The following is a 26,903-nucleotide window of genomic DNA, read 5'->3' on the forward strand; positions in this document are numbered from 1 at the left end:
GCGTATTGATGTCTACGTACTTAGGACACACACACACACACACACACACACACACACACACACACACACACACACACACACACACACACACACACACACACACACACACACACACACCACACACACACACACACACACACACACACACAGGCATCTCTTTGTAACTCCACACTAACCTTCCCCAGACGTTGTGACTTAAAGGGGAACTACACCAGTTTTACACATCATTTTGACAAAAACAAATTGTATAAAGCCTTTTTTGGCTCCAGAGGAAGCAGCGAGAAAGATAAATGGACATGAGGCAGCGTTGGTTGGGGCTACAATTGACTACATGTTTGAAAATTAAACAAATCTGGGGGGTTTGGAGTTAGAAAGTGAACTAGTTGATGTGATTAGGCTCACCCTGTAGCCCACCCCTCCTCTCTGCTTGAGGCCAGCGTCTCGAGGCTACATTAGCTGACACTAGCATTACACATCTGAATCTCCGACCAAACCTTTGTTGGTCGTGTGGCATTCACGCAGAAAAATGCTTGGAATACAAAAAGACGATATCTACGGTTCTGCTGCATCGATTCTGATCCTTATTGTAAAAAATGTCCCATCATGAGTCTAATGTTACAGAAGTTCTATGCTATATTGGTGGGGTACTCTTTTAAGTCTCGAGTCTAATCGGCCGGTGAGGTGTGTTTTTGTTTGACTGCTTTTGTGTGACTGTGTGAGAGATGATTATGCAACTCACCCTGTAAGCCCTCACAAATCGCACAAACACAGGGAAGAAGACAGAGGGTGGCGTTGTTTTAGAGTTCTCCCCGAAAAACTTCACTGCCTCGTCAAAGGCATCCTTTTCAAAGACAGACAGTGGACTTACTTAGAAGACACTTATTTGACTTCATTTAAACCCTGTCACAACAACAGAGTTAACAAAAACCAAAGCATTGGAGCAATTGCAAAGAAAGGAGTGCTTGTGTTACCTGTGCAATCTTGGCATCATCCTGCAGCTTCTTCAACTTGTTCTCATTGTGTGCGATGAAGTCTTTGAGCATGGTGTTGTGGCCGTGCATGCTGTACTCTCTTTTGGTCAGCTCCATGCCTCTCTGCAGCTCCTTAACATCCAGCAGGACGTTCTCCAACGACACTGGAAACAAGAGCGGACGTATGAGTAAACATGCAACCCTGCACTGAACTGTAAAAAGTCAGATAAGATTGTGTGGCAGAGCAGCAAACACATCTGCACTGTACGACTCACCTGCTGCAGCTTTCTCCACGTAGTGCAGCTCGTTGTAGAACAGAGAAACTTGTGAGTATTTCTCCTTCACCACATTGGCTATGTAGTGTAACAACGTCATCTTACGGTCTGTCGACTTGGTATCCAGTAGCTGTAAAGAAAGTAAAAGTAAGAACACAAAACTTTGGAAAACATTTGTAAAGAAAAAGAATAAGGATTTTAAGTCAGAAAAAGGCAATGTACCAAGTCCAAACTTTGCAGCTTGAATCCGTACACGGCTCCTCTTTTGCTGCTGTTCATGTAGTTTCCGAGAGCCAAGATGATCTGACAAAGAACAAGGAACAAGAATGTGAAAAAAAAAATCCATGCATTCATTTAACATTACGTTCAGTCCAGACACAAATAAACGAGTTACCTCTAGAATTTTCTTTAGTTTCTGTGAGGACTTGATGGACACAGATGCTGCGATGACTGCATGAATTTGCTGTGGGTAAAACAAAGAGGACAACATGAGAAGATGTCGAATTCAGTGCACCATTCTTGCCTTCTACGTTCATAGCATGCTGTATAAACTGCCTCTAATCATTTTCAGTGTTTTTGTTTTGGAATATATTGTCCCCCCACAAAAAAGATCCCAGTTCTCACCGGTGTGAGCATCTGCACGCTGTCACAGAAGTTGCCGATGAAGGCCATGATGGTCATCTTTTGCATGAGCCGCTCGATTTTACTAAACTGCATCATGAAGCGGTCCTCGTCCGGAAGGCTCTCCAGTGGCTTGCGCTCCTTCTCATACTGCCGCAGGATTTTAATCTCATTTTCGGTTGGCTGGAAGCGCATCAGACACTCTACGAAGTCCACCGGCAAAGTTCGCAGGTCAAAACTAAAAGACGGGGAGACACGGGTTACACAGAGTATAGTTAAATACTGGGATCCTGAAATAGAGGACACGGACCATTCTGTAACATACTGTATGTCTGTTGATTAATAACATTCATCAAATGCCAGTGCAATACAGTGCAAATGAATGTGTCACATGTCTCATTCAGGTACTACATGCATAGAAAGCATGCAAGAACACCAGAAGGATTGGGGTCTTTTGTTTTATTTTGAAGGGGCTTACATCTGAATGGCCTTGCAGATCTCCTCAGGAGTCTTGCCCACTTTCCGCAGTGTGATGGCCAGGTTCTTTGCTCTGTTGGAGTCCAATAGCGCCACCTTGTTGGGCCCCTTCTGGATGATCTTCTGCTTGCTCATGGTGAGGTCAATAGCCGGGCCCTGGGCCTTAGTCTTAAACATCTCCTCAAACTCGTCCACGTTCAGGTCCTTAAAGACACAGACAAATCTGTTAATGTGAGGCCGGAAGTGGACTAAGCCATTGTTAACCAAGAGCAGAGTCTTACCTCAAGTATCCTCTCGTCATCAATCTCATTAAAGACAGTCCCGTTGATCTGGTTTGGTTTCAGGGCTACCCAGTTGAAGACGGGCAGACGGAACTTTGTCTTGATGGGTTTCTTGATCTTAACAGCTACACAAGAAACAGAAGAGTTAGCACAGCATCTACCTGATATGAAAGTGCACACACACACACACACACAACACACACACACACACACACACACACACACACACACACACACACACACACACACACACACACACACACACACAGTTTTATCTCTAAAAACTACAACCATCCTTCAAGTTTATCTTTTTTTATGTGTTTTGAAAGAAAGCTTCTTTTCTTCACGCTAAACAAAAAGGACACTTGGTCATGCTTGGAGAAGACTGACGCCTGTTAGCCTCTGGTAGGAGAACAAGGCCAAAGGGTATGTGCTGTACCCTGTACAGTAAGTGGTGCATATGGTCAGGATTTCCTGCCTGGCTGGGTGACAGACCATTTATCGGACAGATTATGGCTATTTGTAGCCACCTGGGCTGATTCAGTTCAGCTGAACATGGAGGTGGTGCCCTGCTTAGTTACACAGACAAGGTGTCAGCAGGGACAGTCAGATAAGGTTGTCATGGGAATGGTTAACAGCATTCCACCTCGGCAGAACGCCTTTTACTTCCGATCCTCTGCCTGCCACAGCAGGTCACTGTGTGCAACACTGTGATGTTGCAATTGCCTAATGCATTCACACACACACACACACATACACAGACACACACACACAATTGTAAAACTACAACAAAGTGTGAAGGTAATTCATGCAGAATTTTGAAATTTGGTATTTTCTCTGTTGTTTAAATCCATCTAATGGTTTCACCTAAAGTCTCACTGTGAAAGGAAAAACAGCAGAATCACAAAGTCACAGTTTAACCGTTTTTTGATGATTTGGTTCTACTGTATATGCTGCCGAACTCATTTTAGAAGAAGTGGCAAAAAAAGAAAGTATGAAAATGAAAACAATTATAAACTATTTCTAAGAGACAACAAATGGGAATTGTCTGTTTGTTTTCTAGTGGGATTCAGAGACTGAAATACCATTTTCCAAAAACTTGTGACAGAGGAAAGGAACAGTGGGGGGGAGGGCAAAACACCAAACACAGACAAGCAAAACCTACAGAAAAGTTTGATGGGTCCCTCTGGTTGGCAGAAAAAAAAACAATTCAAAGACAAAGCATTATGAAATTGGCAGAGTTAGAGAGAAAGCTTAAGCATGCACATCTCAAACACACAAGTTACAGGATCTGTGTGTTAAAGATAAAACTTAAAGGGATTTTCACTGTTTACTGACTGGTATAACCCAAAAAACTGGCATCCCTGTATTGTTAAACTTCCCAGGAGGGTGTAACTTCACTCTAAAGGTTTAGAGTACACATGCATTACATACCCAGACATATGCACCCAGATCTACATACAGTAAAGAAAAGTCTACTGCAATCAGTCACAGGAAGGTTTGGCCTTGTTACTCATCAACACTGCCTGACAGTGAGTTTGATAGGTTACACTGATTTGGTAAGTTAAGGAAAATGACTCAATCAAGACTGTACATCACACTCATGCAGCTGCTTCACAGTAAAAGCCTTCCAGCAGCACCGCTTGCTTTCATCACATTCCCAGCAACTAGAAATATTTTACTATGAAGCAACTGCAGCTAACATTAAACATTTGCAATGGAGGAAAGTAGTTGGAATACAAGTCACACTGTTTGGCTAAACAATCTTCAATTTACTATATCTAAACCTAAATAAACTGCTATGCCCCATTGAAGGATCATTTTCCATCACATAACTCACATATAGACACAAACTTGCTAGTTTGCTAGATTAGATGACCTTACCTGCTAACCCAGAGTTCATGATGACAGTAGGCGTCCCACAGCCGGGCAGTGGGGGCGCTACAGGAGGAGGTGGAGGGGGCAGAGGTGCTGAGATCTGTGAGGCTGGCCCTGAGGGAGGAGGAGGAGGAGGTGGAGGAGGAGGTGGTGGAGGTGGGGGAGCTGCTGCAGGAATGACTGCCGATAGTCCATTTGACACTGGGAGAGAGGAGAGAAGCTCAATGCTTAGTGTCATTTGTTTCTGCAACATGCAAAATGTGTATATTCTCTCCCATCTTTTCTCTTCTTTCTTTATTTCATGATTAACAGTTCACATGCTACTGGACTAATGTTAAACCTACATGTGCCGTTTACTGGCAGTGGAGGTGGTGGTGGTGGTGGTGGAGCCAGTGTGCCGGTTACCACTCCCACATGATTTGCTGCGCCATTTGCTCCTATCACAGCACCCAGCAATCCCTCCACACCAGAGGAGGGTGAGGGCAGGATGAAGATGTCTCCATCTCCCTTCTTGTGGATCTTGATGGTGCCTTGTTTCTCAAGTTCGTGGATCTTTTTCTCCAAGTTACTCTGTCGCTGGATGGCCTCGTCCTTCTCCTTCAATATCTGCCGCAATGAGTGGACCTGCGAGCTAGTGTCTTTGTAGACTTCCTATGTGGGAGAGGAACAGACAAGGGATTCATTTAAAAAGGTATTGTCTAAATTATATATTTTTTATATGTCTGGAGTGAGAGTGGAAACCCAACAACAACAAAAAGCACATTTTAACAGTTAAGGTAAAACCTATTTGTAATAAGTGCTTAATAGCAAACAGTAATATTAATGTTCAGAGTTGGAATCTAACCCTGATCGATTCAAGCTCCTTGTTCCTTTGCATAAGCTGCTTTTCCAGCTCCACAATCTTGGACATGGCCTCGTTCTCCGTGTCCTGCAGCTTCTCTGTCATCTAAAGAACAATAGCCGGGAGGAAAAGGATGACACAGTGACATGAAATCATTGCAATGACAACATACAACTCAATATATCAACAAAGGGAGGCACTGATGTAAGGCATTTAACATATATAGAGTATATTCCTCGGAATTTAAACAAATTGTAAAGACTTATGAATGTTAGAAGAAGTGTGTTCATATATAGTGTGCCCTCACAGTCTTTCTGTGATGGCTGACAGTTGAAGGAAAACCTGAGATCATACAAAAAACAATGCTGACATCCTGGAAATCCTGACATTAATACATAGCATTTTGTGAGAGAATATACACTCACCGGCCACTTTATTAGGTACACCTGTCCAACTGCTCGTTAACACTTAATTTCTAAGCAGCCAATCACATGGCGGCAACTCAGTGCATTTAGGCATGTAGACATGGTCAAGAGAATCTCCTGCAGTTCAAACCGAGCATCAGTATGGGAAGAAAGGTGATTTGAGTGACTTTGAACGTGGCATGATTGTTGGTGCCAGAAGGGCTGGTCTGAGTATTTCAGAAATGCTAATCTACTGGGATTTTCACGCACAACCATCTCTAGGGTTTACAGAGAATGGTCCGAAAAGAAAAAACATCCAGTGAGCGGCAGTTCTGTGGGCGGAAATGCCTTGTTGATGCCAGAGGTCAGAGGAGAATGGCCAGATGGTTCGAGCTGATAGAAGGGCAACAGTGACTCAAATAACCACCCGTTACAACCAAGGTGGGCAGAAGAGCATCTCTGAACGCACAGTACGTCGAACTTTGAGGCAGATGGGCTACAGCAGCAGAAGACCACATCGGGTGCCACTCCTTTCAGCTAAGAACAGGAAACTGAGACTACAATTTGCACAAGCTCTCAAAATTGGACAATAGAAGATTGGAAAAAACGTTGCCTGGTCTGATGAGTCTCGATTTGCTGCGACAGTCGGATGGTAGGGTCAGAATTTGGCGTCTACAACATGAAAGCATGGATCCATCCTGCCTTGTATCAACGGTTCAGGCTGGTGGTGGTGGTTGTCATGGTGTGGGGAATATTTTCTTGGCACTCTTTGGGCCCCTTGGTACCAATTGAGCATCGTTGCAACGCCACAGCCTACCTGAGTATTGTTGCAGACCATGTCCATCCCTTTATGACCATAATGAACCCATTTCTGATGGCTACTTTCAGCAGGATAATGCGCCATGTCATAAAGCTGGAATCATCACAGACTGGTTTCTTGAACATGACAATGAGTTCGCTGTACTCAAATGGCCTCCACAGTCACCAGATCTCAATCCAATAGAGCATCTTTGGGATGTGGTGGAACGGGAGATTCGCATCATGGATGTGCAGCCGACAAATCTGCGGCAACTGTGTGATGCCATCATGTCAATATGGACCAAACTCCCTGAGGAATGCTTCCAGCACCTTGTTGAATCTATGCCACCAAGAATTGAGGCAGTTCTGAAGGCAAAAGGGGGTCCAACCCGTTACTAGCATGGGGTACCTAATAAAGTGGCCGGTGAGTGTAAATGAGATTTAGGAGTTAGTTTTGTGGATTTTCAGAGTAAAACAGTTGAGCGCTCTCTCACATGTGACATGTTCTCCTCCAGCTCCTCCACACGCTCCAGGGCAGCATTTTTGGTCTCGGCATCCTCCAGAAGGGCTCCCACGTCAAACACGTTATCCAAGTAGGCCTGGATCTGAACCTGCAGCTTATCGCTCTCTGTATGCTTTAGTTTCTGGGAAAACATGCATACAAAACTAAATGCCATGATGATAAGAGTGTGGCAGTTAGGGTGTGCAACATTTACAGATCTGACAGATTCTTTTTCTGAAGTAATGGAAAAGCTATTATTGACTGCTTTTCTGTGGTTGCTGTCTCAGGGGTGTTGTAACGACAACCTGTGTTCTGGATTGAGCTGAATATTAAAGAGTGCAAGTGTTTGGTCTGTCTGTGCATTTTTCCTGCAGCATTACGTTTCAACTCACGTCTAAGTAGTCGTCCAGACACAGCTTGGTGAAGTCAAACTGTAGGTGAACTCTGAAGTTCATGTCCTCCACTGAGTGCACGACTATGTTGATGAACTGCATACAGGCCACCTGTGGGAATTAAAACAGAGGAAATACTGTTATTGAATGAGGATTCAACACAGCAAAAACAGAAAACGTTCTCAGTGTTTGCATAGCATGCACTCTGTGCGTGACTGCTGACAACCTAAGGTAAGAATGTATTAATAGATAACGGGTTTGAGGTTTTTCTACATCAGCCTGGTACTTCTGTAAAATGGTTTTATGCTCATTATCACATCTAATTCCTTTTACTATGGCTTCCACTGAAATAGTGTGTATAAATCCTCACTATTGTGCTTGCTTGACTGGCTGAGTAGTTCAGTAGATTAAGAGGATGTGAAAAAACTAATTAACAAAATAAGCCAGTTCAACTCCATTGGCTGCCTTAAGGAAGCTTGTGTAAACAAAAGATCAAGGAGGATCTCCACAATGTCTAATGAACACACACACTTCTTCTACTCTGACAATGGCTTAATAAACTTCCAGTAAGACGCTCAGTGGTCTCGGTGCGACATGGCAGCTTTGACAAAGTCTGTTTGCTTTAGTGCTGGTGTCAGACGATGGTCTACTGACGGACTGTGAGCGGACTTGTAACAGACGTTCTATTCAATCACAGCATCTGTTGGTTTTCACACACACACACACACACACACACACCACACACACACACACACACACACACACACACACACACACACACACACACACACACACACACACACACACACACACCACACACACACACACACACACACACACACACACACACACACACTCTTTGCCTCACATCAATTAACACACTTTGATGGACACACACACACTATACAAAATACTAAGTTGGCATTCCCTTCACAGTGTCTTTTATTCTTATCTGCCAGGCTAATTAGCACTATTTAGCCTGGAAATGACAAACTAAACAAGTGTACTTTGCTACGGGCCAGTACTTCAGTTTGATGTTTTGCACCATATGTCTGTAGTTTGTGCTGTGATGAGAAAAATGAGAAGGCTCGCACAAAAACAGGAAGCCCTGTGAGTGTATATTGTCGAACTGGACTCTTCGTTGGAAAAACATATCAGGACACAAGCACAGCAGTGGAAATATTCAAAATATCTACATTTCTAACCAGCTCAAAACTATGCTAGTTGCTAAATAAAATGCTGCCTCTAAAGGCGTGACACAGATGAGAAAGACACATTCCCACAGGGCTTCTTTAGCTCAAAAACAAGCCATCTGTGGTTTTGCCTAGTGATGTAGGATTTGTGAAGGTTTGGAGCGTAATCTATAGTAATTAGGAGTGTGTGTGTGTGTGTGTGTGTGTGTGTGTACATACCATGAAGTCGATGTTGTTGTCCTCGTTCTTGAAATATTCCATTAGCCTCTCAAATCTCTGCGTCTCAATGCACACCTGCGAAAATAACCACATCACACTTATTGTACCTATTGGAATCTGGGTGGAGAGAGCAACCAATCACGGATTTGCATAAATTACACTACAAACTCCTCATAACTCACACAAACCATGAATTGCTCTGCCTAAAACAAAAAAACTCCTGATGCCAGCTTTGACTACTGCCGCCCATACACTGTGTGACACTAGAGATGAATGCTATTCCCCTGAACCTCACAAACCCTTTGAACTATACATTTAAATGAATATTCCCATTCCCAGTCAGAAAACCAGAAGATGTCAACAGCATTTGGTGAAGATGAAAAGTCTTGTTGCTAATTACATCACAGCTCACCATAACCTCAGTAACTCATGAACTGCTGCTGAATGTACACAGTGCATCTGTGTTCAATATTGCTTGTGTGCAACATTTACCACATATACTGTAGTTTTTTTTACTGAACTACAAAAAACTGAACTAGAACTTTGGAGACAGAAAGAAACAGAGAGAGAGAAAGAGGGAGAGAGAAAGAGCTCAGACAGTTCATCTGGAGGGCAATGAGGAAGATGGATCATGATGAATTGAGAAGGACGGGAGGGAGGAAGAGGAAGGGTGTGTATCCAAAAAACTCTGCAGCCCCATTATCAAACACAGGATATCAAAGTCACTTAGCAAACTAGATCTAATGATTTTTTTTAAATTAAAACAATAACAACCTGCCTTTACAAAGCTGCAAAAAGATGAAGAAATGTGAGTGAGTCGTCGAATACTTCCAGCAGCCTACACTACCATGACACTAACCTTCATCTCATTAGAAGAGCTACATTCACCCTCAGTCTTATTCTCCCACTAATGCCGATGCCACTGAGAGCAACACTCAATATTTCATTCAGGGGTGTAAATATTGCATTAACTGCATTCGGCCCATTTTTGAGGGCCCTATGCTACAAAATAAGGCTGCTGTTAGCGCCCACTCCATCATAAACCTCCCACTCTTTTCTCCAGCCGCCAGAAGACCTCATCCAAACAGACAAGGTCCGGCAAGTCTGTCTGTTGCATCTTTCTCTCTGCTATTCTGAGCTTTGAGGTGTCTGCCAAATCTAGTTAACACACTTGTGGCGGTTTTCTCTGGAAGTAGAGTGAGTCCTGTTGTGTTGTACAGCTACACCAGTGTCTATAATCTGTTGACAATGAGGTCATTCCTAGATGCTAGCCTGAGGAATCTGCTGGTCTCACGTCTGCCGGGGAGCATTTCTCCAGGGCTGAGTCATAGTTTGAAATTGCACAGTTGAAATGTAATGACATATTCGTCTTCTTAGACCCCACTTCCCCTCTCGGTGCAGCTCGTACCTCCTTAAAGTTGTCGAATGCAGAGAGAATAATTTCATGGCCTCCTCTCACGAGACAAACTGCCGCCAGGAGCTCCAAGACCAGAGCTTTCGTTCTGTAAAACAGGGAGGAAATAAAGGTTAGTAAAACAGTGCCAGCGGCAAACCTGTACTTAGACAAAAAGCAGAAAACTAGAGAACGGTTTAAGATCCTGCCAATACCTCTTTGTAGAATGGATCTACATGGTGATTATTACAATAACTATCTTTTTAAATTTAAACATCTTTATAAATAGTAATCAGTAACAGTAACTCATTTTAAATAACTTGAAAAAAAGTTTTGTAATGTCACAACCTCAGAGGGAAAAAAGAAAGTAGCTCAAAAATTTTATCTTTTCAACTGGATTAAAAGGCAGGTATAAAAAATGAATACCTCCAGGCCCAATTGTGTGTGTGTGTGTGTGTGTGTGTGTGTGTGTGTGTGTGTGTGTGTTTTCATTCATGCAGGATTTCTCTGCCTGGATGACATGTGACAGGTGATCCAAAGTGCTTTCACATCCACTTTTGAGGAAATCCTTGAACCTTGAGTCACAAAGTGAAAACACACCCCACACACACACACACACACACCCCACACACACACACACACCCACACCCACACCCACACACACACACACAAGAAGCGAGTCCTTCTGGTTACTGTCTCAGTGAGCAGCTGCCAGTGTAGTGGAGTGTGCCAGCGGTGCCCTGACCCATCTGTCAGGATGAATGTGCCCCTGAGCTACAAAGTCACTCACTCTGGATCTGACTGTGTGGATGCACTGAGGCTTATGTTGGACTCTGAATGTTCCATTAAGGATTTGGGTCTTTGTTGGGAAAAAATGTACTGGATTTGTTTAGCTCAAGGACTTCATTTGGATAAATAGCAACCAAATAACATATGTGGAAGACTTTTGTTTTAACTTACCTTGGGTTTTTATTGTTGAGACTTAGTGCAATTTCATTCACAGCATGTGGGTGTGACATGACCAAGTTGAAGCCATACTGGGAGATGAAAAACAAACCAGAAGCATAAAAGACACAGACATACTGTATAAGCTAATTAACAGAGAAGAGCCACTGAATAACACAAAACAAAACATGGAGAACTAGCAGAGGAACCAATTGAATTTGGCTTCAGAGAAGTGTACTTTGGTCCAGAGGGACATGTAGTCTGTGAGGGCGGGGAGTGCAGAAGACTGACCTGGTAGTTCATGATAGCACGCAGGCACATGATGCAGACGTGGACATCGTCTTTCTTGCAAACCAGTCTGGAGTTTTTCAGAGTTCTTCGGCTTGGAAGTGTGTTGCAGCTAAAAATAATTATAGAAAAGATGAAAAAAACAATTTAGTGATAATAGGAAACTGTTACTAAAAGAAGTGTTGAGTCTATGAGCTTCTGAACACAAACAAGAGTGCACGAGGCCTGGATAAAAAGGAAAATAGATGTAATTTGTGAATGAGCCTCCATTCCACACCACCTCCTTCACATAGGGAGGCTGTTAAACTGCCATGCCACCTTTCATCAACACACACAAAAGGCCAAATAATCTACAGCCTTGTCAGGGGCCGTAGAATGTCCACTTTCAATTGTTGTAATTTTATGTCCTTAACAAAGATATCATTTACAGCTGACACAAAAGTCAGTCATTTGCATGTAGGACAGTGATTGTACAACTTTATGTGAACAAAGACAAGGCCTTTTCTCTTGATGCAGCTCACAACAAAAACACAAATGCTGGAATAGCACTACCACTGAACACTATGGAGAGCCAGTCAGAGACAAACGGTTTAATTTCAGACATTTGTCACAAGGTTCAATTACTGGCCCGAGTTCTGGGGGGGAAATGTGTCTTCAGGGTACTGATAAACACGCCGATTGGTGTCAACTCCCATGCCTGAAGGCCTGATTCCACAGCACAGACACAATGTGTGTTTGTCTGTGTGTGTGTGTGCGTCTGAAAAAGGCTAGAGCTTTCAAGGAAGTCTCAGCTATTTTAAGACAAAGATAGTATTAACCTTTAAATTGACAAGTTCACATTGGAATAAGCTGGAAAATAGTTAAATCTTATTATATCATATAATCAAAATGTTTTGCATGTCCGACATAATCGTGAGCATTCTGCATGTCGTGTTCAGCAAGATTTGGTGTCAGGCTGGGTGGAGGAGACATGCTGCAACTGCTTTACACAGCAGCAAAAAGCTTTAAAAAAAATAAAAGGAACACTTTTCCTCTCCTAGTTAATAAACATCCAAGCTGAGGCGTGGCACAATCGGGAGGAAATGAGTAACAATATTTCTTAATCTCAAACCAATGGGCAAAATGTAATACCTTGAGCTGCTCTGACTTGTCTGAAGTTACTCAACTAGACTTTATATGACACAACACGGCAAATTGAATATGACTGCAAGGAGACAAGGCATCCACAAACTGAAAGGACAGGTGAGAGGTGCTGTGCACAGATTTATTCTCATCAGGCAGGAGAAATTTCTGTGCCGTCCAGGATTTAATTTCCTGGTTACAAAACATTAAAAAAAAAATCTTGCCGTTTTTTTTAAAAAACAGCACGGCCACAACAAACCGAGCACGTTCTAATTAACACCACAGAACAATATCAAACACTATATCTATAACTATAAGACAGGTCTAACACAGCTACTAATTTCTAGCACACTCCATACCGTCTTATTTGAGAGCATTTTGGACAGCTCAGTGTGCTCGGTGTCCTTCAAGATGGGAGTTTAAAGAAGAAATATATAAATCGTTATTTTACACCTAGTTGTTAAGCTTCCATTATTTTGAATTAAAGCTAATCTTAAGAGAAATAAAGATAATACAAGACAAATATTCTGTATAATGGACAGTTTAACGTTCATAAAACCACCAGGGCAAATGAAACCACCAGAGCAAATGCTTCATAATTTGTGTGGCATCTCTCATTAACTAGAAAAATGTAGAATGTATCCAAAATACAGAATTTGTTTAGAGGCTACCTAAGCCTTGTAAAAGCCTTTGCTTTTACAGTGCTTTTGTAGAAACTAGGTTAACTTCTGCACATAATGGCATTTAGGAAGCCACATAAGCAGTACACAGGCACAGAGAAAAGAACAATGAGTGCAGAAAAACCCATTTGCTCCAAGGAAAGTAGAATTCAGTCTCAAGCGCAGGAGGGGAGGCTGGCAGTACAAATAATTCACATCCCCAACACAGACAGCAGGACAAATAAACTGGGCAGCGCTAGCAGGGACGTATAAAGTACAATGAGGAAGGAGGGTTTATTTTGTGTGTGTGTGTGTGTGTGTGTCTGTGTGTGTGTTCTTGTTTAACAACATTCGTAGGGTCCAAAAACCGGAAATACAGTATACTTGTGGGGTCAAGACAGCTTTGTGGGGCCAAAATGCTGTTCAAGGGTTATTAATGGGTTTTAGGATTAGGGTTAGAACAAGGTTATGGTTAGGGTGAGGGTTAAGGTTAGGCATTTACTTGTGATAGTTAAGGTTAGGATAAGATAGGGAATACATTATGTCAATAGCGGGTCCCCACAAAGATAGTATGACTCACTGTGTGTGTGTGCCTCTGTCTTTCTCTGTGTGTGTGTTTGTGTGTGTGTGTGTGTGTGTGTGTGTGTGTGTGTGTGTGTGTGTGTGTGTGTGTGTGTGTGTGTGTGTGTGTGTGTGTGTGTCTTGTGGGGGAACAGGGATGCAAGGTTAAGCCAGCAAAACGAGAGACCCGAGACCTGCCTGCTGTCGAAGACTGGCAGACAGAGGAGCAGATGACTACACCAGGACAGAACAGAAGAGACAGTCAGCCTCACTGAAGACACTCTGACCAGTTACACACACTCTACATGCTGATGATACAGGGGTACCTCTGGAGGAGGCAGATGTGTAAACAAAAGTCTGTTATGTGCCAATAGTGAGATTATCTGACAATAAATCATAGATTACAGATGTTAATCATGATGAAACAATCCCTGACTATCTGGGGATTGTTGGAAGTTACAAAATGTAATAGGTGGTTTAATAATAGGTGATAGGTGTGGCTTTATAAACAGAACACACATTTCACATATATCACTGTCTATGAGTGATGGCAAACTTGGTTAGGAACAGAAATTACTGTAATGCAGGAGAAAAAAAAGAAAAGTAGTATGCAGAATGCTATATCTACTTATTTCACATGTATTATTTTAAGCACCTTATATAAAACAACTGACTTGGTTATCATGCAAGGATCTGAAATTAAAAAGACACGTGCCTTATTAAATCAATAATGCTCTTTGTGTACAATGAGTTCAAATTGCCTCTAAAGGATTAGAGGTCATAGAATTCAGGGAGAGTGCTGTGCCGAAACATCAATGGAATGACAGAAAGGATTAGAGAAATAATGCACAACTGAATGGGATTTGTGCTTTAGAGCATATATTAGCATGGCTTTATCAATTAACTGCTGTGAAATCCTCTGTGCACAGGATTTAGATTTAAAATGGTTTGTTTGGTGTTCATAAAAACAAAACAGATCCATAAAAAAAATCTTTCCTTTTCTTTAGACAAATAGTGTTTGTCTCCTGCTGCAGAAATGTGTCTTACGCCATTTAAAGTCTTACAGACCTCATGACTACATAAAGGGGCAGCTGAGGCATCACATGAAATGTGTGACTCAAAATAATCACAATGCAACCACATTGCTTCAGCTGAACACTAGGTAACTAGAAACCCTGAATGGCGAAGTTTGCTGTAAACAGTTACAAATGGCGCAAACACATATGGGCACATCTTAACCATCAATTAATATGTGTATAGTACCGTATTGTGGAATGTCGACTACCACGTGTGATGCCGTTTCCAGTGATGGAAGATGGTAGGCTGTTTCCTCCATGCAGGTCTTCTATAGAACGGCTCCAGGGCTTAGACTTATCCATAGCAGCCTCTGGGTTGTTCTCTGCACAGTCTCCATCAAACCTGTTGACCCATGAAAACAAGACACAAGCTTTAACTTGTTCTTATTTGAAGCTTGACCAATAGTGGATTTATAAAGCCAGCACGGTATCCTTATTATTTGACAACAATAAAAAAAAAAAAAACTATTATCTGGGTTTAACTATTTTGTAAGGATCTTTTTTAAGGATCCCTAAAATGTGATTACTTAGTACAGGTGTGTCTGAGGCACAACATTTTAGCATTAAACATGACAGTTACAGTAAAATATTTGATGCGGAAACAAGCATACACTGTTTGGATAAATCCTGCTACTTTAGCTAGCAAAAGGCCCTTCCTTGACAGTCATAAAAGTAACTTACCAGAAACAGACGGCTAAGCTAACAAGCCTAGCTAAGATAGCTAACTAGCTAACCATCAAAAGAACACAGAGGTTAAACCAATCAAGCCTCATCAGTTAACAGGCCACTATGCATACACTACTATCTATAAAATCAGCAGCTAACATAATTAAATATAAATTAATTTAAAAAAAATACAGATACATGTTATGAGACAAGTCAATGTACTCCACTCCAAAGCTACCACTATCATTTAGGTTTTTTGGTTTAGACATGATGCAAAATGTTTCATGTTTTGTTGTACTTGGTAGAAACCTTGGAAAGAGCTGGTAGTTACAGCATACCTGCTATGATCTATTTCAGTTTTAAGACTGGTCGTTTCCATGACTTGTATATGCTGCTGTGGTGGTGGTACTGAGGGTAAACACAATTTTACGGCTAACCATTCATAATGTGCACAGACCATAATAACATATGGTGAAGTGGGGAGAGTGAATAAAAAATGTAACTGCGTGGCTATTTGGCCCTGAACATGGACCTTGTGACAGACTAATGTTCACACCATCATTCTATGAATAGAAGCCTATGGTTAGTATAATACACAGTGCCAATGTGACAGCAATGGGCCCTGAGTGACTAAGTGTTTCTGACAACCAGGCAGCAGCAGTCGTGGTGGTGGAGATGCATCAGCGGCTGTGCAGAATAGCAGCATTGTGTTGGTTGTCAGTTCTGCATATAGACCATAGTGGTATACAGAGAAAGAGCTGGTAGTGACTTACGTGACGGCATACTGTGCAAAAGAAAGATACTCCACCAGCACGTCCAGGCCTTTGTTCTCTTCATTTAAGAATTCTCTCACCCACCTGAAGATAGATAGAAACAAGTTTAACTCAACAAAGGTTTATCAGCACACAGCTTTCATAATATTGGTTGTTTCTGAGTTTAATTGGTTTCAACAAAAACTCATCTTCTTTGGGATAATCACAGCTAAAGAACTCATTTTCTGAGTCTTCTTTTGTCTCTTATGTGGAAAGAAACATCACCAGATGCTTAAAGTATATTTAATGGGTAGCGCAAGTCTTTCCATTTTTCTGACCTGACCTGACCTAGGTATGCAGATGTTTTCAGATTATTCACCCTCCCGCCGAAGAATTGTAATGACCCGTTTGACAGACTTCAAAGCTTCCTGGCTCAAAGCAGCAAACAAATCCCTCATGCTTGTGTTTGCAAGCAGAGACCTCCACAGAATTGACACACACACACACACACACACACACACACACACACACACACACACACACACACACACACACACACACACACACACACACACACACACACACACACACACACACACACACACACACACACACACACACGTATTGGCCCTTAGCAAGTTTCTAACTATGGTAAAGACAAGCCCCAGAATGATCAAAAGCCCATTCTCACCTTCCTTACAGGCACTGAAGTGGGCCACCCGTTTAGCATTTGGCATGCTTTCATATTTTTTTTTTTTTTTTTTTTAATTCTGCACAGAAAAGCCAAGCTTTTCACATTGAAAGCTCCTGCTACCTTTGGCATGTGCTGCTATAAGCAGTGTGATCTGAATCACAGAACATCTTTATTTAATCACATGCTATGAAGGTGTTTTTTATTGGAGCTGCATACGGCTTCAAAAGGCCTGATTACTCAGTGATTAGAAAAATTTGCAGGGCATAAACATAACAACACACAGCCAGGCTTTTAAGCAGTACTGCTGATGAAGATGCAAGACTAAACTGCTTTAAAAATCCAATAGCTGCTTCTTTAATTGCTCCCCTGTGGTGTAACTACGTGGGAGCGAGTAAGGCTAACGAGACAGTCCCAGAAAGCAGTGCCTGGTGGGGCCCGTCGTGTTTTAAAAAAGGGCTTGACTGGCCACATGGTAATCATTACCACAGGACACTAACTAACAATCCTCCCATTCACCACATGTTGTTGACCACTGAGCAACATGTGAGGAGCAGGCAGGCAGGCAGGGAGCCGGGGTTATCATCAGCCGTGCTCGTACAGGGACAATCTATCCATTATACGCAGCCTACACGATAGATATATTTCTCTGTTTCACCTCTGAAAAGAAGCAGTAATTATTCACTGTCTGAGTGGGTGACATCTTGCCCCCTCATCACCCCCTCCCTGACCGTACTCTCAATCTCTCTCCCTCTCCCCCTGCCATTATGGTAATGCTTTGTCTAATCTAGATTAGGTAGATTATTTATGTAATCTGGTTTACCAACATAAGGTCTCTATTTATCCATGTATACAATGCCTCAACTGGTTTGCCAGACAGACCTCATCTCTGGCTGTGGTTGAAGTTTATTTTGGTTTGAAGAGCAGAATCTGATAATTGAGCATCTCTGGATCAGCGCTCTTCTGGCTGCCTCTTCCTGTCCAAGACAGGGTCTCCATGTCTCCTGGGACCGCCCACATCAACATCCCTCCCAACTGCTAGCCCTAAATTACATAAAAATACAGCATCTGTCCCCAGGCTGTATCTGTATTTCTTTTTTTTTTTAAAGCTTGCCTGGATAACTGACATCCCTGGATCTTACAGATCCCAGAATGCATTAAGGCCTAATTAGTGATAAGGTCTCAGGGTCTCTAATCACAGAGACAGGCCCTATGATCTATAGCCAGACAAACACTGAGACATTGTGTGCAGCTCACTGATATATTGATCTTTCCTTTATGATGAATGTACAACACTGAATCAATATCGGCTGCAGCAGGCTGAGGCTTGCTATCCTGGAATACCTGGACTTAAACATGAATACGTCAGTGATTTTATCTGTTATGAATCATTCTCTTATTATTAACATCTACAAGAATGCCTCTTCAGGATGGCAGACTGAAACAGAATAAAGAAAAATCTGTTTTCCTTCCAAAGGCTGTTCACGTGTCAGCCGCTCCAAACAATCAATCGATTCATCTTGTCTCCATCACCACACGGCTTTCTGTGTAATATTAGGCTGGAGCACTGAGATGAGTAGGGGATGGTGGTGGTTAGTGTCAACGTCTGCGTCTCTGGGTTTCTGGAATGTCAAATTTTTCCCCCCTGAATCTAATATAATCAGGTCTGGGACATTCAACACTACACAAGCTTCACACAATCCTGCAGTGACTCACCCTATATGATTGGTCCGTAACGAAATTTCCAGTTCTCTCAGGACTTGGGTGGACTCCTGAACTCTCCGTCTGAATTTCTTAGGAAGGAAAGAAGGGGGGGGGAGAGTTAATATTTTATCAAACCACCAGAACTGTAAATTATCAAGCGGTAGCACAGCAATGTTTTGGCTGGAGAAAACTTTTTCTGACTAAAAGGTCAGGCAAACAGACATAGACCACAGTGACTTGATTTAAAATGTGAAAGCAGGCAAGCAGTGTACCAATTACAAAATAAAAGTTGTTTTGAGGGTTGTCTTTATAAGATTTTGAAGTGGGCCTTTAACTTGCCAGTAACCATTCAACAAGCTGACAGAGAAGGCGAGCTGACTCATTGGAAACTGTGAATGTGGAGTAGTTCCAGTTATCTTGTTTGCTCACATTGGTTCTTTATTTGGCAGTAATCCCTCCTGCACCGTGATATAATCAAGTAACCTAATTGGTTACCTCACAAACCCTACCAGCACACGCAGCAGTGACACAAACACACATTCTCTGTCCTGTTACTGTGGCTACCGGTATAAGAGAGTTTAAGTGTGTGAGCGATGTGCATTGAAGATATGAACTGCCAGTAAAACTAAATAGAAACCACAGAACGGAGAACATAACAGGGCTCCTCTTTGATTTCAGCCTCTGATAAGAGGTGATCTGCAAGACCCAACAAAGGCCCCTCAGGCTGTTACACAACCACAATAATGAGACAAGCAACGTGAATGACCGGTGGTGATCAAACAGGAGGGGACAATCCCAGATGGTAGGGAGTGAAACTGTTGTATCAGAGAGGAGACTTATTACCTCTGCCAGGGAGGTTATGTTTTCTGTTAAGTTTGTCTGTTTGTTTGACTATCAGCAGGATCACGGAAATAACACTGGCCTGATTTTCATATAACTTTGTGGAAGGGTGTAGCATGGTCCAAGGAAGAACCCATTACATTTTGCAGTGGATCAGAATCCCGGGGAAGATACACTTTCGTTAACATTGCGAGGTATGGCGTTTGTGATGCATTCATGTGGTGTCGGAATAATTGCAAAAATTTGTTCCAGACTAAAATTCAAACCGCAGTAACATTGTGTGAGATAGGGTATGCCTTGGCAAAGGTCTGCTCTCTCCTGGTACCGTTCTAGTTTTCATATCAAACTGTCATATATATTTTTTATGGGTAAATATAACAATAAAGAGAAGAGTTTCTTATTTGTTAGAAAGGTTTAACGATTTATTTTTCAGTGTAAAACCGTACTAAAAATGATTCAAATAATTTGATAAACTTATTTATAATTACAGTTAGAAATATGTTATGAGTTTTGTACTTTTGTACTGACAAAACAAGTGATGGCAATGATGACAATGTTCACTGTTTTCCACATTTAATAGACCAAGCAATTAATCTGGCAAATAATTGTCAGATATAAATCGCAAACCATAGCTCTAATCATGAACTCCCTGTCAAACATTTTCCATTAATATTAAAAAAGGTAAAGGTTTTTGATTTCGATCAAAGTAAAAGAGAAGAGAAGAGAAGAGAAAGAGAAGAGAAGAGAAGAGAAGAGAAGAGAAGAGAACCCAGTATCCACCCAGAGATGGAGGGCCTGGTCACTTTCCATGATGCGTTTGTATCAGGAAGGAAACAGAGCTCAGCACTGTGTTAACCTATTATTAACATCCACAGAGAAGAGAGTTGTTCCCATAGCTAGGGTCTCTCCCTCTAGTCTGTGTCTTTGGGCTTGGGCGGTGTGTTTGGCACATGAGGAGATTAGAAACAGAGTGTTTTTATTAGGGAGGAGCCCTTTGTGTGTTTGTGTGGAAAGCAGAGCATTTTTAGGGGTACTGCGCAGGCTCCCGGAGGCCACCCCCTCCTTCTTCTTCTTCTCCCACCAAACACCCTACAGTCCACACTTTAAGTACTACCAGCTGCAACACAGAGAGAGCAGGAAGAGAGAGGAGCCGACAGTGGGGGAAGAGGGGGAAGAGGGTGAAGACGGCAGACAGAAAGAAGAAGAGAAGGAGGAGGAGACAGTGAGGGAGCAATGAAACGGGAAAGTGAGCACCAAGAGTGTGGCCGGGGGGAGAGAGATTTTGGGGAGTGTGAGCTCAGGAGGGGTCATCCTGGAAACAAATCAATGGCTGATACATTCTTGGGACTAGTTGGACTGGAGCTCTTCCTCCTTGGCTGCCTATTGGCTGGGAGCTGCCCAGAGGAATGCACCAGAGCCTGCCTATGGAAAGCAAAGGCAATGACCTCCAGCTCTCTCACAGTGGCACAAAGTGGCAATTGTTTTGAGGTTGAAGAAAAGGGGGATGGAGCAGGAATGTAGAAAGAAGCCCATAACTCTTTTCCTCTGTGCTCTCTTAAGTTTGTGTCTCTCTCTCTCTCTCTCTCTCTCATCTCTCTCTCTCTCTCTCTCTCTCTCTCTCTCTCACTGTCCATCTCTTTCTCCCCCTCTACCCTCTCTCCATTATTCAGTCTTTCTCTTTCTCTTCCTCTACCTTCTCAGTTTACTCTCATGCAATTCCTGTTTCCTTGCCTGCTTCAGGTCTTTGATCAATGTAAGGAATAGGCCAAAACCCCACATGTCTCAGGCCATGAGAATAAACATTAAAAAACAACATGATAAAAAAGATGCTGGGGCATGTCTCTCAAAGTTTCCCAATCTATAGTAGTTTAACACAGACCAAACAACAGTCACACAGCCACAGATGAGTATAATAAAAAAGAGCGAGAGTAGACAAACAAACATTAGTATATGTCATCTACTCTGTCTGAAATCTTTCAGCCATGACTATGTTAAGTGTCTACACCCAGACAATTTTAAATATAGTCACCATCTCCTTCAATGACGAGTTTGATGTTATGAAAAAGGTGCTTGTTTGTATATTTTCTCCAAAAGTTGAGAAGATTTATTACCACTCAATATGAAATTACAATCAGGAGACGGTTAGCTTAGCAAGACTGAAAACAGGGGTAGACAGCTAGCCTAGTTCTGTCCAGGGGTAAAAAAAAAAAATCTGTCCAGGCCAGGGGTAAAAGAAAAGTCCACCTACTAGCAACTCTGAAGGTAATTAAAGCACTAAGTATAATAAGTGTTCCTCTTTACTGCTTCTAGAGCTAGAAGCAGTAAAGAGGAACACTTATTCCTTTTTTTATTGTACAAAGAAATAAAAACAATTTAAGTAAATAACAAAGGACCACATTTTTATATACATACTCACCTTAGCTTAGCTTCAACTTCTCTGCTCGCTTGCTAACTATACACTCATATCGCAACACATGGTGACCACGTGTTATAGCTGATTGGAAATGTGCATACATGTTTTTAATTTAAGATAAGAGGAATTACTTTATTAATCCACAGGGCGGAATTCAATTGTTGTACTATAGTAGAAAACTACTCAATCTTTCCACGTAAAACTTGCAGGTTGAACCATCTCAAGATGTGCTGCATGACACGTTTGCACCTTTAATTCAAAGTAGAAATGTCATTCAACAATTCTGTGTTTAAGTATGTGTTGAGATTTGTAGTGGTTTTATGTGTCATTAAGTGCCACTGTTGTTCTCTTTTTGCCCCTGTCATTACAACTCTATTTGTGCTGCCCTAGCTGGCTTATTGTGATGTAAAATCTCAACTCCGGTCAGTACAAATTGAATTATTCAGCAATTTGGTGTTATTCTGGCAAAGTCTATAGGTTAATTTGTTTTATCAAAGATCGGTCTCCTAGCACTGCCCCCACAGCCCTCTCATGCCAAAATGTTATTTTGGCAGAGCCTGGGAGCTGGCTGATCGTTTCATGAAGCCTTTTAAGCAGCCAAAGAAACAGATGACATAAGGCAATATTTATGATGTAGCTAAGACACTTCTGATTTCTCCTGTTAGCTCCTGCCAGGCTCCTCCTCCTAGGCTACAATGTAATGTCAATGTAGCAATTCGCAAACTATATCCCATTCTTTGACTGTCAATACTATTATTCTCTTCTCTGCCTTGAGGTAACCCTTATTGTGTTTTTTCCCCGTTGCTCTTCCTCACAAAGAGGTCAGAGCATGCTGTCAGCCACAGAACTGCAGCACAGGATTCACTGTCTAGGTCGCCCAGATAGGTCAGCTGATAGAGCAGGCGCCCATATGTAGAGGTTGGCGCCTCGACGCAGCGGGCCGGGGTTCAACTCTGGCTTATGGCCCTTTGCTGCATGTTGTTCCCCCTCTCTCTCCCCTTTCATGTCTCATTTGTTCTGTCAAATTAAGGCCTAAAATGCCCCAAAAATAATCTTTAAAAAAAAAAAAAAAAGAATTCAATGTCTAGCTTAATGACACTTGGGCAGAGGTTTAAAACCTGGGCGTTGCACATAAACAGCTGTCTCCTTTCTCACTATGAGAACTTAAGTTCCCAAGCTGTCCTGTCTGCTCCAGAAGCAATGCGTGAAATTTTTCCTCAACTGTAAGGACATCCTGGACAAGAGATAGAGGGTCAGAGGGGAAGGAAAAGCTGCGGCAGTGAAACAGGATGGCATGTTAGCAAGGGCACTCACCTTCCGTGTGACTGCTGGGTCTAGATAACTCCTCAACTTTTGGAGGTACGTGTGAGGAGGGTTTTTCACTTGGAATCGCTCCTGTCAAAAAAAAGGAAAACAAAAGAGCGAGATGAGCTAAAGGAAAACAAGATGAGAGAAAGACAAGTCTACAAACTGAGCTACCCGGGCGTCCATATATTATGTAAATTCCTATCACTTACAGTATTATTATGAATTTGGCTTTAATTTCAGGAAGTTCTGCAGTTTTTTATGATATTTTGTCGATTCAATGTGGCCACCCATAACTTGAAAAGAAATATCCCACCCTCACAAGTCTGAACACATTGCCAGTTTAAGGTAAACTATTAAACCATCAGATTGAAACTCAACAGGCTTCTAGTTACAGTCATTGTTAATCATCCTTCAATTGATGGGAACCCTAGATTATGCTTTAAGAAAGAAAAAAAGATTCCTGCCTGCTATGGTGGACATGACAAGCCTCTGTATGAGATAGATCTGATTGGAGAGAAGCATTTTTAGAAAACTCACTTCTGGGCCCATTTGAGGGTAACTGTGTGGCACTGCAAGAATGGCCCGTGTGGACACGACAAGTTACTATAACTGTAAATGTTCGTTAGAGGAGAGCTTTGGCACAAGACAACAACATGAATTGTCATTGTATTTCTATTATTTTATCAGCAAAATATTCAATTCAAATGTTAATTTCTGCATCAATAGTTTTGATCAGCTGACAGACAGTGATGAACCCTTCAGATGTGACTGTTAAGGTTGTTCAGCCAAGTGGTCACAAAAGATCTTGCTGTTAATGCTCTTGATCAGTTTTAATGTCCTTTAGAGCATAACCTGCCTGGGGATTGTCCCCAGACGTCTGTGGGTGTGTGCGTACATGTCTTAACTTCACAGCCAGGAACAGGTTTTAGGTTAAATCCCCTCACGATTGTGTTCTAAATATGAATACAAGAGATTAGAGCTGGATTTGCGTCAGTGAGTTGAGCGGGAAACAGTATTTGGATCAGACTGAGTGCCACACCACGTCAGCATGAATGGTTTGGTTTAGTGATTTACCACACTACACAGTGTGAGACTGGAGCGCATGCCATTGAGAAAATGTCATATTGGTAAAGATGCTTAAGACATTATGACTTCAGCAGCTAGAACAACTGAAATTTGTATCTTTCATACATGTTTACATTATCTTCTATATCTTCCAATGCATACTAGGGCTGCTCGATTATGGAAAAAAAATATAATCATGATTAATTCGGTCAGTGTTGAAATCACAATAAGTTAACAGAATTACATGTTGACTTCTGGAAAGATTTTGCAATTATTATACTATTAACTTAAAAAAAATAAAAAAAACACTTTTCCTATTTAATCTTTATTTTTTCATTCAGAACACAAGAGAAAATAAGCGTTTACTTGCAAAACGTAATGAGCTAAATCATTTTTTGTCTTGATTCTTCTGTTTTTGTGCTCGGGTTCTGATTATAATCACTACATTTTGATTAATTGCACAGCCCTAATGCATACCACAGTATGCAATGATCTCAGATGTACATCTATAAGAATCAGTACAGTGGGAAGTCACATTTTCATTAAACTCAAGGAGTGCTGTACATCACCAAAGCAGGAGTTAGCGTTATGGTTTTCTGACTCAATGCATACATACTTTCTCCAAATTCTATTTTGTGATTCAAATACCAGCAGAGTTCCCCGTAGTGTTTTATAGTGGACCACCTTCACTGACATCAAACAAGTCCATCATGGCAATTTTTTTCCCTTTCTTCTTCTAATCTTGGATGTCCTATTCTGCTCTGATTCCATGTCTCTGTTCACTTCATCGTCCATTTGGGACAGACCCAAAAAAGTCAAAGTGCCATAACTGGCAACTGATCCCGGAATCTTTGCAGGGGTGGGTAAAAATTTCCCACATGTGTGCTAATTGCTGGAAAAAAAATATTTAACCAATGACAATCCTAATTATACACAAAAAAGTGCTATTATGCTTAAAATCATTGGATTTGCAAACATTTTCCAACAACCTATTAATGTCTACGTTCTACAGGAGTTAAAAATGTTTATTTCTTAGAAGGCCTTTTGTCATTTAAAGACCATGACATTGTTGCTGAGAAGGGTGTATGGATTTGCCAGTTGAGAAAAAGTTAATGTATTTGTGAGGTGTTCCCTCTGTATACTATACACAAAGAATGACCACTAACAGAAATCCAACACAACCACATAACTACATCTTAAAAATTAAAAAAAACTTCTCTCCGACAGTCTAAACAAACTCATAAAAGAGCGAATTAACTGCAAGGCTTTTGTATTAGATTCCATAGCGTAAAAGGTGTTCACATCATTGTGCCGCTCCCTGTATGCACATACTGAGATCAGATTAAATCTCTGGACTATGTTGTATTATCAGCAACATCACATTCATCACCGCCAGTGTGTCTGTCTCACAAAAACAGGAAAGACAACAGTGGCGTCAGGAAAGAAAGCTCGCTGACAGACGGTTTAACCCTATTTGAGTGTTTCTTTGCTGAAGAATTATCTGCAAGTCTGCAAAGTAATAAATTAGTTGACAAGTGCTGTACATACAATAAATTCATGAAGCAATATCTATATCATAGAGAACACACATCTGTTTTTTAGGAACACATACAGTATAAATGGGTTCCAGCATGCTATGTGGCCGTTAAAGAGTTTGTCTGAGGGAGTTGGTTTGAATTCAGTTTCAGAGGTAAGGTACACTTCCCCCTCTGCACCTGAGAAGTTGCGCTGAGATTCAGGAGGGGGAAATCAGCTTACAAGTAGTTGTTTGCCATTCACTGTGTACAGACATGTTTAGGGTGCTTTAGAGTACACATAAAGACCTATCAATATGAAGTTCTTTAGAAAACTCTTGAGTTGGTTGGAAAATTCTCAAAAAGGATATGACAGTGATGAGTTCATCAAATCGTGTTCACATCAAGAGCATCCTCCATATTTCATAAATCCCTGTAATTACCCAAAAAATGTTTAATATTTCAACCTCTGGCTGCATTTGGGGGCTTGTTTTTCAAAGAGGATGTAGCTGTCATCTCCGCCTCCCTCCATCATTGTTGCCATGATTACACAAATAGATTCACTGTAGCTATGACAAAGAAAGTACTTTCCTCCCAGAGCTGCCAGTGCTGTCGTGGAAATAGGAGAAATAGGTCTTTATGTATGATCTAAAGCACCCTAATTCATCATATTCGGTGGCGGCTGTGGCTCAGTGGTAGAGCGGTTGCCTGCCAATCGGAAGGTTGGTGGTTCGATCCCCGCCTGCAGCCATTGTTGAAGTTGGGCAAGACTGAACCCCAAGTTACCCCTGTGTGCATGCAGCAGCTGACCGGTAGTGTGACATCGGTGTGTGAATGTTTATGATGAGCAGGAGGCACCTTGTACGGCAGCCCCGGCCACAGTGTATGAATGTGTGTGAATGTTTCCTGTAGATGTAAAAGCGCTTTGAGCAACTGGAAAAGTGCTATATATATATACATTTACATATTCCTGAATGTTTAAACAATAGGAATTTGACTAGCGAATGATATACAATGCCTTGTAGGTACGAAACTTCACACCTAAAGTAGATAC

General features: G+C 41.7%; 1 protein-coding gene across 23 annotated transcripts in view; it reads right to left on the bottom strand.

The window, feature by feature from the left end:
• fmnl2a (formin-like 2a) overlaps positions 1 to 26,903 on the bottom strand; it is a 50,129-nt gene that overhangs the window by 6,164 nt on the left and 17,062 nt on the right. For 11 of the 23 annotated variants that reach the window (XR_004334183.1, XR_004334182.1, XM_032530197.1 and 8 more), the window contains exons 4-27: positions 23,277 to 23,357; positions 18,722 to 18,798; positions 16,336 to 16,419; positions 15,084 to 15,239; positions 14,019 to 14,054; positions 12,960 to 13,004; positions 11,482 to 11,590; positions 11,206 to 11,282; positions 10,261 to 10,354; positions 8,853 to 8,927; positions 7,441 to 7,551; positions 7,041 to 7,190; positions 5,348 to 5,449; positions 4,848 to 5,154; positions 4,510 to 4,704; positions 3,791 to 3,811; positions 2,626 to 2,750; positions 2,346 to 2,548; positions 1,871 to 2,105; positions 1,641 to 1,709; positions 1,469 to 1,549; positions 1,247 to 1,376; positions 972 to 1,135; positions 740 to 841 (exon numbers count right to left, since the gene is read on the bottom strand). Coding sequence is in view for 21 of the 23 variants with exons in the window: in XM_032530197.1 (XP_032386088.1) it covers positions 740 to 841; positions 972 to 1,135; positions 1,247 to 1,376; positions 1,469 to 1,549; positions 1,641 to 1,709; positions 1,871 to 2,105; positions 2,346 to 2,548; positions 2,626 to 2,750; positions 3,791 to 3,811; positions 4,510 to 4,704; positions 4,848 to 5,154; positions 5,348 to 5,449; positions 7,041 to 7,190; positions 7,441 to 7,551; positions 8,853 to 8,927; positions 10,261 to 10,354; positions 11,206 to 11,282; positions 11,482 to 11,590; positions 12,960 to 13,004; positions 14,019 to 14,054; positions 15,084 to 15,239; positions 16,336 to 16,419; positions 18,722 to 18,798; positions 23,277 to 23,357 (2,829 nt within the window). In the remaining 2 variants the exon portion in view is untranslated. Of the gene's footprint in view, positions 1 to 739; positions 842 to 971; positions 1,136 to 1,246; positions 1,377 to 1,468; positions 1,550 to 1,640; positions 1,710 to 1,870; positions 2,106 to 2,345; positions 2,549 to 2,625; positions 2,751 to 3,790; positions 3,812 to 4,509; positions 4,705 to 4,847; positions 5,155 to 5,347; positions 5,450 to 7,040; positions 7,191 to 7,440; positions 7,552 to 8,852; positions 8,928 to 10,260; positions 10,355 to 11,205; positions 11,283 to 11,481; positions 11,591 to 12,959; positions 13,005 to 14,018; positions 14,055 to 15,083; positions 15,240 to 16,335; positions 16,420 to 18,721; positions 18,802 to 23,276; positions 23,358 to 26,903 lie in introns of those variants that run through there. The other 12 variants (XM_032530202.1, XM_032530192.1, XM_032530189.1 and 9 more) reach the window with 4 other exon arrangements.

The sequence above is a fragment of the Etheostoma spectabile genome, chromosome 11 (assembly GCF_008692095.1).
Source record: "Etheostoma spectabile isolate EspeVRDwgs_2016 chromosome 11, UIUC_Espe_1.0, whole genome shotgun sequence".
Classification (NCBI taxonomy): domain Eukaryota; kingdom Metazoa; phylum Chordata; class Actinopteri; order Perciformes; family Percidae; genus Etheostoma; species Etheostoma spectabile.